We start from the raw sequence: 12,731 nt of genomic DNA, 5'->3' as shown, positions 1-12,731 counted from the left end.
GTGGTCTGAAGATTTTTTTTGCCTATTTTGACTAACACTCAGTATTTCCTGCCCATAACATCTTATCAGTTGTTTTAAATCAGTATAAGTTACGACTAAAGAAGGCAACTAACCATTCTGTATTTTTTTTTTATCTGAACTGGGTTTTCAGATCAGTTTCAATAATAATCTTTTTAACTGTGTAATGTGCAGTTGGTTGATTGTACACTGCTTCATTGCTTTTATATCACAATGTAACTATAGAAACAATTTGTTTAAAATGTTTGTAATTATTTTCTTTGTAGAATACAGCAGGCAACAATAAAATTACAAATAAATTAACATAGAATACAAAATAAGTAATTTACAGACATTGCTGTCAACAGTCCTTTTTTCTGAAGCGAGGCTGGTTAAGTATTTAAGCAGTTTAACTGTTGTCCTTTGTTTTCTGATACTCAAGCATGCGTCTAAGATTGTATGCTGACAACTCTTTAGATTGCAAAAGTGGACCTTTTTTTTTTAAATGGCCCCCTCTAGTGGTTACATATGTGACGTCTGTGTCTACATTTAAAATGTTGCAATATGGGGCAATACGTGAACTCTGCTATGAAGAAACATATTAACAATATTAACAAAAATATATAAATAAGTAGAGTTTCAACAGTTCCCTTAACACTTTTTTGAACAAAACAATTTACAAAGACATATCCTTGTAGTTGAAAAAAACATCGAAACATTTACATTTTCAAGTATATTCGGCTTGGTTAGGACAAAGCGACAGCAACATTGTCAGTGCTCTTCTCCATGTCACAGTCTTTGTCTGCCGGTGCAGAGACTGGCGTGTCTCTGAGAGAATTAGAGCCACTGCTCGTCTGTCCTAAACCTTTGTTTGGGAGGTCAGCTGTTGACTCAGCTTCAGGTTCTTGCTGTGGGGCCGTGGCTACAAAGAAGAACAGGGTAAAAAAAAAAAAACATCACATTTTAAAAATGTAAATAGAAATGTAGCTTCTGATTATTCAGACAGGCAAATATTTGGAGACTTCTTGGCAGACTTAAGAGCGGCCTTTACAAAACTATAGTCTTAATTGTGAGTGCCATCAACAGCACGTTCATTTTGACTCGTGCTGTTACCTGACTGAGTGCAGGACTTCATGTGTTCAGGCCAGTGGGCCTGCTGGCAGGGGTAATCACAGTAGCTGGTGTTCCAGCAGCAGTAGAAGATGGCCTCTTTCCTGCAGTTAGCACACCACTGTTTCTTCTTTGTCTCATCCACTGCTTGCTGCTTCTCTAGCTCCATCTGTTTCTTCACCTCAGCCACCAACCGCTCTCTCTCTTGCTCCAGACTTTGCCTCATCTCAGCCATTGTCAGCTCTTCATTAAGAAAAAAAACAACAAATAAAACTCATGACACAGTTTGGGGAATAGGGATGACGTGAACAGAGTTTCGTCTACCACTTAAACACTCACCAAGATTGTGCTTCATTTCAGACAGCTCTTGTTGATGCAGCCATTGCAATTTTTCTATTTCAATTCTTAATCGTCTTATCTGAATTAAATGAACAATAGCCATGTTAGTGCATGTACAAGGTTGCATGCAAAGTTAAAGTCACAATGTGTACAAGGCTTTTAAAGGGCTGAAAGAGGAAACTTACCTCAGCGATTGTATTCCCTGAAGTGCTCTTAGAAAGGTCGTTGTATATTTCTGTCATTGTACCTTTTATTGCATCCATGATCTGACAAAGTGGACCACAATATAAAAAGAAATGATCATTTCACAAGAACACTAGTTTGGTTCTTTATCCTGTATTTAAGAGTCTCGATTCATGAAGAAGTCAAAAAGAAGTTGTTTCAACACTACCAACAACTGATTCGACTACAGCTCTGTCTAGTTGAAATTTCCCCCCAAAATGAAAAACTATTTCCTCTAGAGGCTGAGCAGTTCGTCTAAAGTTAAGTGGAGAATATATAGCAGTGGTTTTGAACTGGTCCAGTTTAAGGACTCACCAACTGCTAAATGAGAAACCACAAACCGAAATAGTGAAAATGTTCAACAAACAAACCAGCTTGACTGTATTTAATAACATACAGTTATTATTATTGGTTCAGTTTGGACCTCGGGTTACACAAAATATATCTGACAGAACAAAGACATGGCAGAAAACAGGATGTTTTAAAAACGCTTCATAGACTTTCCGACACCTTCCTTCCACGCACACAATGGTGACCCACTGAAAAGGCGCCGTGACCCTCTTTGAGTTCCTGAGCAGTTAGGACCACTGATATACAGAGTATACTCACTTTATTTGTGTACTTGGCAATGTCAGCAGCCACATCTGCTGAGGCAGTGGGAATATAGAGGTCTGTTGCCGCAGGCGTAGATGTAGCAGCTGTGCCTGAACTTGACGCTGCCACCATAGCAACAGAAGTTGGACTACTGGACACGAGGGTTACAGCTGCGGTGCTGATCGGGGTGTCTTTTTGTTGAACAGCTTCAATTATAATAAAAAAAAAAGATATCATCAAAAACAGGAACCTGCATTCCAACGGTGTAATCTTTAAATACAGTTAGTCAGGATATCAAACTTTGTAAACTAAACACTCAAAGTAACACAAGAGAACGAGGACATACGCTCGATATAATTAAACTTGCTGACTGATATGATTTCTACCTTTTACAGCCTGTCTGGTCTGATAGCGGGTGCTTTGTGAGGACTGCTGTGTTGAAGATGAGGAGACCGCTGTTGCGCTGTTCCCAGCGGCCTGTGTCTGGGTCAGCACTTGAGCCTGGCCCTGCCTGGGAGAGGACGCCTGCGCCTGTGTGGTTGCCGCCGGCTGCTGGTTCTGTTGCTGACGCTGCACCTTCTGCATGTGCCACTTCTGAGAAGAGGTCTGAAACTTGGCCGTCGTATTCCACACCACAGCTCTCTGCACAACCGGCACTGTCTCTCTGGGCAGCAGAGGGCGCTGTTTCTTCAATGCTGGTGTTGTGGAGGCTGAAGCGGAGGATGAGGGGGTGTTTGCTGTGGCACTGGACACAGTCGTAACGCCTGCAGTGGCAGGTGAAGGAGTTGTGAAGGAGACCATAGGGACAGGGATTGCCATAGGCGACTGCGTGGAAACATTGGAGGCCGTGGAGGGAGCTGCACTGCTTTGAGAAGGGACTGCTGATGGAGTCTGGGCTTTACCTGCAAGGGAAGGCAACTTCATTATTTAGCACAACCGCCACGTTGCTGATGTTTCCACATCTGCTAGGTGCTCAAAACTGACACAACATTAGCCCTGTTTCCACACAGCAATCCAGTACGGTGTGGTTGGATTAAGCCCGATCCCGTTTGCGTTTCCACAGCCCAACCTGCACTGTTTGGTAGGTGGCGTGTAAGCCGGATGACAATAGCCGCCATGTAAATAGCATCACACGATAGCAACTAACCGCTAACAGCTAACCGCTAACTAATAAATTCAACAAAGGAGAAAAACGCTACACAAACAAAACCAATGCTGAAAGACATCCAGCAGTTCATCTACTCTGTGACTGTCATGTGACTCTTTATAATAAAAACTCAATCAAGCTTTGTTTCAGAGAAGGCTGTGTGCGGCGAGGAGAAATACAGACGTAAACAATCAGCTGTGTTACAGTCAATGGTTTAAACACGGCAGAGTTTTGTTTGCCGACGTAACACGGGAAGTGACGATTCTTTCAACCAATCAACAGACTGCAGTTTAGCTCCACCTTTACGGGTCGGCTCAATATTCTTGGCACCCCAACGGAAGAGTCCCAAAAAGTGGGACGGTACGGATCGGTTATTTGGGAATCTTTCCCGGGATTAGTCTATGGAAACGCCGAGGAAATGCACGCCGTAGCGAGACGAACCGAGCCGGACCGCTCGGTGTAAACAGGGGCTATTGAGTGGGATCAGCAGAGAAAAACACAACACTCACCGTCATGTTTACTTGCAGATGATTCTTTAGCAATGTTGTTACTTTTCCTGCTCCTCTTCCTGTCCTTGCCTCCCTGGTCCTCTCCGAGGTCTATAACCAGCTCTCTCTCTGAGTCAGAGTCCTCCACAGGCTGCTTCGTATCTTCTTTCGCCGGCGCCTTCTCTCTTGGACCAGGTAACGTCGGAGTTCCTTTGATCTTCTCGGAGCTGTCTTTCTCTGAGTCTTTGCCTATTTTCACTTTCATTGAAGAGTCTTGTGATGTTGCAGAGGTGTTTTCTGCCGAGGACTCCGGTGCCGTAGGAGAATCAGCCTTACCCTCCTTATCTTGGCTCAGGGGATGTTGTTCTATGACTTTAATAAGTGCGGGCTCCTTCTGTGCTTCTTTATTGGCTTCTGTGTCCTGACCATCCTTCGTCTTTTGTTCCTCATCACTGGCATACTCGCTGTCGCTGGTGTCGGACTTGTCTGAGTCTTCTGATTCACTCGGTTCGACACCTTTATACACATCAACAGAGATCTCATCTATGCCTGCAAAACAAGAGAACAAGCGACACATCCTATCACTGTTTCATATGTTCAGCTATAGTGGAGCACAAGTTAGCAGGAAATAATTCTCATAAGTCACATCAACAAAATAACACCAATTATTTTCTGATGACTATTAACAACACAAATACTGTAAAAATGACCCGACTGACCAAGCTGTGCCTTGCAGCTCTCGATTGTTTTGTCCAAGTTCAGCTGGAAACGACTCTTGATCTGTCTCTTTGGAGAGGTGAGGACTGGTTTGGCTTCTTGTTTCTGCTGAACTGTTTCACTCAGCTCCTTCAGGTCCATTTCAGCCTTGCTCCTGTCTGGAAGAACATGAGGTAAAATACATCATAGCAGCAGTACCTGCACAGGACAAAAGACTTTATTTCTAGCATTGACCATGATCCACAGTGAACTATCTTTGCTCACACAGAATCAACACATTCGGGCCGACATTGTGTATTGAGAGCTATTTTTTTTACCTAAGTTAAGGTTCAGAATGCTGCCAGTCGCTGGTGATTTCTCCTGCTTAAGGATTCCAGGAGCTGGAGTGTGAAATGGTTTCGGGCTTTCCAACGAAGTGCCTGCAGGACCGGGTCTGGGATTGGCAGGTGATGCTGTTTAGAGATGTTCAATGTTAAAATACTAATGTGAAATAAATTAATCTCCTGCCATTTCACACGTAAATTAATTGTTGCTATACTGAAATGCAGCTGGTAAAGTACCTGCACAGTCCATGGACTCTTCTCCTGTGATGAACTGGCTGTTTGGAGCCTTTGATTGGGACTTGTCTGCCGACTCCTGTTCCCCATCTGAACCCGTGTGGGCAGAGGAGTTGGTGCTCATCGGGGAACGAGGCATCTCGCTGAGAGGAAGCCGCCTGCCTGTGGCGCTCCCTCCCACACCGACCCCAGATAACATGGTCCTGGACAATGCAATCTTTGGCGATGCGGTCATATCAAAACTCAGCTTGATCTTCTCCTGTCGCTCAGGTTTGACAGGTGTTGATGACGGGTTCGAGGGATCCAGCAGCATCTGGAAGTTATTGTCAGGCGTGTAGGGTGTCCTGAAGGAGGCGTAGTTAAAGACCCCAAATTTCTTTCTCATGTTTTCCACATAGACCTCCATCTCCTGCATGGCGCTGTTGAAGATGCTTTTGGTCTTCTTCACAGAAAATGGAATCTCTTTTGACATGAGGTAGCAATTGTTTAATGGTACCCAAGCCCTACAAGGAAAAATGCACTTTACACTTTAACACCTTGAAATGTTACTCCAAGTCAAGAGTAAAAAGGCTAAAGGGGGCTGGTACCTGTCATGCTGACCAAAAAAGCGAGCATCCACCTGTCCATCCTTGTCGCGCAGAGCTTTAGCAGGCCAGAATGGAAATCCTTTCAGTTTAGCCCACACGAGCGGGTGTGGATTACTCTGCAGACAAACAGGGAAACACTCAATCTCTTCATTCTATTCAAGTGATTCATATGAACGGGTACATAATAAAGGGGCAATCGTCGACAGATTACTCAACTAGCTTACACAAGGCTCACAGAACCAGTTGTCTCTCTTCTGGCAAGCAGACAGGTAACACTCAGGACACACTTCAATCTCGTTCATCTGCAAAAAATGTAGATGCAGAAAAGACCGTTTCACTGCCAGAAAGAATCACATTCGGAATTCAGCTTGTATATTAAAATGGTTTATTTACGGCAAAAAAGACAGTTACACAAAAAAAAAAAACATTCAACAAGAATAGCAAGTGCGGGAGAAAAAAACAAATATAGGCTTAAAAAAGGACCTCCCCAAGAAATATGGAAAATAAATCAACAACAACCATAAGAGAAAGCAAAATAAAATAAAAACAAATAATATTTAAAAAAAACCAATACAAGTGCCATTTTAACAGTACACTCTTAAGTCAGAAATAAAAACATGAGTAAGTATAAATGTAAAATAATTACATTTAAATAAATGAGTGTATGAGCATGTAAGGAGATGATGATCCAAAGACAAATATTCTGAAAAGAAACTATCAGGAGTCTTGATTTAGCAGGTAAGCGTTTAGTCTTAATTTAAAAGTATTGAGAGATGAGGATAATTTAACTACACGAAGATGAGAATTCCAGGGTACTGAGCCTCTGAAACCGCAAACCTACCTCATGTTCACAGATTTTGACGATCACTTTAGCAGTTGCTGTAAGTTTGTGATTGCCTGAAAAAAAGGACACAAACATTTTAAACACACATTAGACGGTCACATATGAACAGCAACAAGCTTTCAAAGTGAAAACTGTTTTTACTCAACATCAGGAAACACCATGCGGGGAACTAATATCAGACAATCAGAAAGTGACACACAGTCCATCCCTTTCACCCACAGTGCCAAACCCTGCTAGATTAATCAACACCATAAACATACCTCCATTGTATATAATACAGTTGTGCAAAATCCATTTTGCATCTGCCAAGAAGGCCTCCGTGCAGCCATACATTTTCTTTTTAATATTCTATAGTGCAAAAGGAAAATATGTCTGACTGACACACTTATTTACATGTATATCATTAAAGAAAGATTGTTTTAAATGAGGCTTACCTTCTCCAGCGTGCAAAGATCCATAGCGTGAAAAATGTACTCGGCGTAATCTGGATGTTGTTCGAGAGAAACGGGTTTCTGGAAGGGTTCGGTCTGTGTAACCGTGAAGACAGAAAATAAAGTGAAGGGAGAAAAACTCTCTGGCCGAACTTAGTGCAACAACCTCCCCCTCTGTGGCACATGAACATGCTACTACACATGCTACCAATAAAAACATTAAAAGCCGCTTCAAGCGAAAGGAGGAAAACACATGGAAGAAAAAATCATGATGGGGTCTTGTTAGTGGTGTAATTGATTACCCAATTAAAAGTCTTTCTCTGCGTGGAAGCTGCATGGGGGGAGCGAGATGACAAGCGGGGATGATCCTGAAAGAGAGTGAGAGGGGCAGCTGTATCCTTACCACTAGCTAGCAGATTTACCTTCATGCTTTCCAGCCATGATAGGCCCATTATAGAACAATGATTGTTAGTTCTGTTATTCGAAATCCCTTGCACATGCAGATCAGAAATATATCATGCTGGACTAAGACTGGGCAGGAAGTTTATCAGGGCGCAGATCTCAACATCCGGCACAACTGATGGGATTATGGTGACCACGATAAAGCTTGTCTTTAGGTAGTGTTCTAAAAATGATAATAGGCCCAAACAAGAAGCACATGCCAATATCCAAGGGAAAATAATTAGACGATACACATCTTTAAATAGACTGAGCCAACAGTATGTAATCGTTGTAAAGGCAAAGGGGGCAGAATACTTACACCCGGCTGCTTCATCTTCTGAAGGGCAAACTTAAGAAGGTAAGACAGCTGCTCTATAGTTAGCATCATCATGGCTTTGCTTTGTGTCTCTATACACTCAGCCACTGTTATTTTCTGAAAAACATTCAAAAGGGGAAAAAAGAGCTTAAAACATCGTTCTCGTTCGATTACTCCACAGAATGTGTGTACGCTTCACATGCATTCAGGACTCGCACCAAACTTACAGAGGAGTCCTCAGTGATCAAATAATTATCCTGACATGTTGAAACGTTTCCTTTACTCTGGTTTCAACACCCGTGCTGTGTCCAAAATCACTCCCTATTCACTGATCATACCCTATATAAAGTACGAGCAATGGTCACTAACTGGGCAATATATACCATCATGCATTGCGGTTCAAAAGATTTTTACAAGGAGAGGAGGGACCAGCGCGAACACAGAAACACAATAAAGTTCATATTTGGAGCCTTTTTACTGAAATCTAAGATCAGTTTGTATAAAAAGTAAAAACAATCTTTTGTCTTAGTGTTCTTTCTGCATCTTATCCCATCTTCTCCCATTTCCAAGCCCAGTGCAGCTTTAGCAGATGGCTGGTCCGTCATGAGTCTGTTAAAGATCTCTGCCTGTTAAAGGAAAGTTTTTTCTTGCCACGCTATGACGGATTAAGTAATATATAATAATATGTAATAAAGCAATAAGTAAGGTCTTTTACCTGTTTTTGTAAGCATAACGATGAGCATGGTCTTTTTCCCTGCTCATTATTTTGTTAATGTCTTGAGATAACACTTGACATGAATTGACTATAATTTGCTATATAAATAAAGATTGATTGATTGTTTGAGAAGAGAGACCAGAGTGTGTGTGCATAAAGAAATGAGGTTTGGTCGGAAAATATGTAAAATTCAATATTTTATTTGCATGATTTTTTTGTAAATCTGTAAAAAAAATGTATCTGAGCGAGTGCTCCATAAAGTCCACTAAACATACCTCACTATAAAGTGAGCAGGGCGTAGAGAACGAGTGAGTGATTTGGGACACAGCCCTGTACACGTAACACATTCCTGGGTGAGTACCTCACACTCCGGACAGAACCAGTCGCCCTCGGGCTCGGCTGGTAGTTTGAGGCACTTGGCGTGGTACACCCTGGGGCAGAGCTCACAGCAGAGCACCTGGCCCTCGCGGTGGCACAACCAGCAGTAGAAGTCGTTCCTGCCATCCTGCGGTACAACATCAACAGGATCTGTGGTGAGTGCTGGCTGCTTCACATAGTAAAAGGGACCATGTCTTAGTTCTGACTGGAAGGTGGGCAAAAGAAACACAAAGTTCGGAGGGGTCAAAATCAGGCCAGAGATTAGAGAAGCCAAGCAGACAAGCATCAACAGAGCGTATATTGCAGTTTTCAACGTCCAACACACAGGCTGCTTTCTGCCCAGACACACCAGTGCTACACATTCATCACTGCTTGGAGAGACATGTATGAATCAACAAGCAGACAGAACTGTCTTCTACAATGTACATAAAGGTAAAGTTGTGTGGGCAGCCTGGATGAAATGGGCAAAAGCTCTAAAGTAACAACTAATCATTTACACAGGCAGTCCTAATATGCCATGGGAAGCAACCATTAACCAACTGAGAACTGCTTTAAGCACAAACGTTATCAATCATATACATTGAGGATCAACATAATGCATGAACATGTACAATTCATAATACATGCACTGATCACAGTGCAGGAAGTATTGGTTCCTAAAATACTTGAGTGATCATTTTCAATGGAACAGAATAGAATTGGAAATCACAGGATAGCCCATGATGCACTGCAGTAGCCTTCAAATATTTAAGCCCTAATCTGAACAAAAAATCCAACTCATAAAAAACAGATGGACGTCACCAGCCGTAATCTCTTCAAGCCTTAACTCTGCTTCAGTTTGGCGAGAACCACTGGCACTAGTTCAGCCATACAGTCAAGTGTTGAACAATGCTGCTTCACCCGAGACAGCGTCAACCCGGTCAAAGATGAAAGTCCGTGCACATCAGGCATCATTACAAGGACTTATATTTGATGTATTTGTATGATGTGTTTTTATCTGCTCCAATGAGAGAGGTGAGTTGACACACATTTGGATTGCACAGTTCAGTATTGTGTGTTTAAGTGAGCAGGGCGTTAGCTTACATGCTCAATGAACCCGAGCTAAACAAAGAAAAGGCCTTTCAATACGGACACTAAATCAAGTTGTTCTCCATAGCAGGAAGCCAACTTTAACTCACCTCTCTTTCGTGGGATCTTAAACAGATCCTCGTTTTTGACAAACGCTATCAGAAGTTTCAATTTGAGATGGTGAAGAAGTGATCACCGAAGGTTCAAGCTCAGAAAACAAAACAGACCAGAATAAGGAAGTAAACAGGAAAATGAACGGAGAAGCTTGAATGTCTGCTATTAATGCAAAAGGCTTGCCACCGCCAAATAAGTCCCCGTTTCCTGAAGAAGGCCGCTGTTACTGTGCTAAAAAAAAGGTCCAAGGATTTATCTTATTTAAATATCTCTGTCTGAGCAGAGCCCTGCCACGGCCGCAGAGTGAGCAGGTGAGTGAGGGGAGATGAACAGATGGATGAAGGATACTCCCTTCTGGTCAACATGTTGGTGCAAAGAGGAGCAGAAAGTTTACAGCCACCTTTGACTAGAGCTTTGAAATCTGTTCATCTTTAAGAACAAACTGTTCAGCCATTTCTTCCAAGATTACTGAGACTTCCCATGAATGACATGAATCCGTTCCTAAGTAGAGCTGTTGGCTGGAGAGCCCCCGATGTTTGTACCCGGCTCAGAGTCATGATGTATGATACATTGGTCCATTTTTCTCTGACATACTTTCAAATCTTTATTCACCAACTAATTTCAGAAACAAAATGTGACTCTGATGGCTGCTCTCTCGAGTATGACAACTTTGTTATTTAGACCACAAGCAGGGGGAGAGGAGCACAGTGGCTACTCCACTATGAACGACCTATAAAGAATCATTAACCCTTTATAGGGCAAGGGACTATTTTTGGTAATTTTGGTACACATTACATATGGCCACCCTTCTGCACCTCAGTAAGGTCGAGAGAAGCATGTGATCCTTGCTCAGCCAATCAGAAGAGATCACCCTACGTCACTGATCCTGCTATTGTGGCATTTGAACCAAATATGGTCACTTGGTCAATGTTTATTACACTTACAATTTTTGAGAAATGTTATAAGAGAAATAAAGTTCTGTGATGTCCCTGATTAACACTAGGAGGTTGAATTTTTGTGCCCTGTAAAGGGTTAATATTTGTCGACCTTTGGACATGAATAATCATTTCAAACATGGAAGAAACAACACCTCAGGTTTCTAGCACGACCGTGAGTGAGAGTCAAAGTTTGTTTCTAATTTAGAATCGAGACGCTCAACAACATGGAGTTATATATTGAAGGTGCACTACTCAGCTAACAGCATAAAGTAAACAGCCAATCAGCTCGAGAGATCTTTGCCTTGGGCAGCCATTCTGGTTTTACTGCGAGTATGAGGCAAACGTTTGTTTGTGTTTGAGCTGATCGGTCCTTTTAAAATGAAGGTGGATGAAAAGACTCCAATGAGGCGTATACTTTGTTTCAGCGTGATTGATACCTGGTCTTTGCTGTTGCCGAGAGCACCTGGTTTCTTCTTCTTCTTCACTGGGCAGGGGGAGGTCTCGGCAGAGGAGTGGCCATTGGATGAGTGAGAAGGACTCGGTATCTTACGTTTGTGGGTCATCCTCTCTGTTGACCCTGTGTCTGAAACGGCACACAAAGGTCAAGGATTACACAAGCCGAGGAGGAGCCCCGTCACTGCCTCTTTAAATCTGGAACTGATCCTGAAAAATGAGCCCTTGGCTTTCCTGCATTCACACAGTCAGCTGAGGCTGCTAAACATGACAAGGTATAATGCAAACATTTACCATTTAAACAAAACAAAACACCCGTTTACATCCTTTCATGAATGACATGAAATACGCATAGAATTAAAGCTTTGACAAAATATGGAAATCAAAAATTCACAGTTACCTCTGGACCGTGTCGAGATCTCCATGTCTTCTGTTTTAGTCTCAAACTGTCCTTCGTCCTCGGCCACACTGGTGAAGAGTAGAGTGTCATTAAAGGTTACTCATATCTTCTATCTATACATCAACACCATCAACATTTTTCACTGATCTTTAATAACACTCTTTTCTGAGGTACTCTACAGCAGCTCTACTCCCCTCACCCTAAGACAGTGCAGACATTTGGGAAATAAAAGGCGAACACATTTACAACTCCAATCAGATTTGTTTTGCTCTGTTGGGAATGAAAGCCTGATGTTTCATCTTCAAAACATTTCCAACTCTAAAATCGGAGGTTCGAGTTAACATTTGATTTCTTGTGCATAAAGTTATGATTGTTAAGTTATGCAGGTTATATAGTTGTAATTGTAGTTGAAATGGTGTCTGGGAAACGTCGGGCCTCAAGAGCCAATCATTGAAAGACTTCTCTCTGGATTTGTGAAACAAAGTGCTGGAGGTCCAGAGACAAAAACACTATTTGTTTTTCTTCTAAAGGTCACGTGACTTATGACGTCAGACTTAATCTGAAAATAAGATGAGATAGAACGACACTGCATGGGTTTTATTTCTCTCCGTCGTATACAGTAGGTCCTATATACTTCACATGAACACCTGAGGGGCGTGGCAGCTCTCACACAAAACTGGACAAAACATCCAGAAGTCATTCAACACCAAAATCAACCAACGCTGGTACAGAGACACCCGTGCCACCCGTCACCCAGACAACAGCTTCATGAAAGGGCAGGATGAGTCTGAAGTGTAGAACCTCCAGAGACATCCAGCAGTGAGAGGCTTACAGGTCGACTCCTGTTTTTTAAACAACTCACTGAACAAGTGACC

General features: G+C 42.3%; 1 protein-coding gene across 9 annotated transcripts in view; it reads right to left on the bottom strand.

Moving 5' to 3' along the window:
* Positions 1-249: 249 nt before the first annotated feature.
* The window catches only part of zmynd8 (zinc finger, MYND-type containing 8), a 17,452-nt gene continuing 4,970 nt past the window's right edge, over positions 250-12,731 (bottom strand). For 8 of the 9 annotated variants that reach the window (XM_079340961.1, XM_079340963.1, XM_079340967.1 and 5 more), the window contains 20 exons: positions 11,857-11,924; positions 11,441-11,586; positions 8,867-9,088; positions 7,794-7,907; positions 7,336-7,401; positions 7,037-7,129; positions 6,863-6,950; positions 6,600-6,655; positions 5,983-6,060; positions 5,759-5,874; positions 5,175-5,674; positions 4,932-5,066; positions 4,617-4,772; positions 3,919-4,446; positions 2,649-3,164; positions 2,278-2,468; positions 1,632-1,712; positions 1,447-1,525; positions 1,111-1,350; positions 250-919 (listed from right to left, as the gene is read on the bottom strand). In XM_079340961.1, coding sequence (XP_079197087.1) covers positions 744-919; positions 1,111-1,350; positions 1,447-1,525; positions 1,632-1,712; positions 2,278-2,468; positions 2,649-3,164; positions 3,919-4,446; positions 4,617-4,772; positions 4,932-5,066; positions 5,175-5,674; positions 5,759-5,874; positions 5,983-6,060; positions 6,600-6,655; positions 6,863-6,950; positions 7,037-7,129; positions 7,336-7,401; positions 7,794-7,907; positions 8,867-9,088; positions 11,441-11,586; positions 11,857-11,924 — 3,649 coding nt within the window. In that variant the 3' untranslated portion in view covers positions 250-743. The remainder of the gene's footprint in view (positions 920-1,110; positions 1,351-1,446; positions 1,526-1,631; positions 1,713-2,277; positions 2,469-2,648; positions 3,165-3,918; positions 4,447-4,616; positions 4,773-4,931; positions 5,067-5,174; positions 5,675-5,758; positions 5,875-5,982; positions 6,061-6,599; positions 6,656-6,862; positions 6,951-7,036; positions 7,130-7,335; positions 7,402-7,793; positions 7,908-8,866; positions 9,089-11,440; positions 11,587-11,856; positions 11,925-12,731) is intronic. The other variant, XM_079340969.1, reaches the window with a different exon arrangement.

Source organism: Symphodus melops (assembly GCF_947650265.1).
Source record: "Symphodus melops genome assembly, chromosome: 4".
Lineage (NCBI taxonomy): Eukaryota > Metazoa > Chordata > Actinopteri > Labriformes > Labridae > Symphodus > Symphodus melops.
The sequence above is the reverse complement of the archived record's forward strand: the minus strand, read 5'-3'. Positions and strand labels throughout refer to the sequence as shown.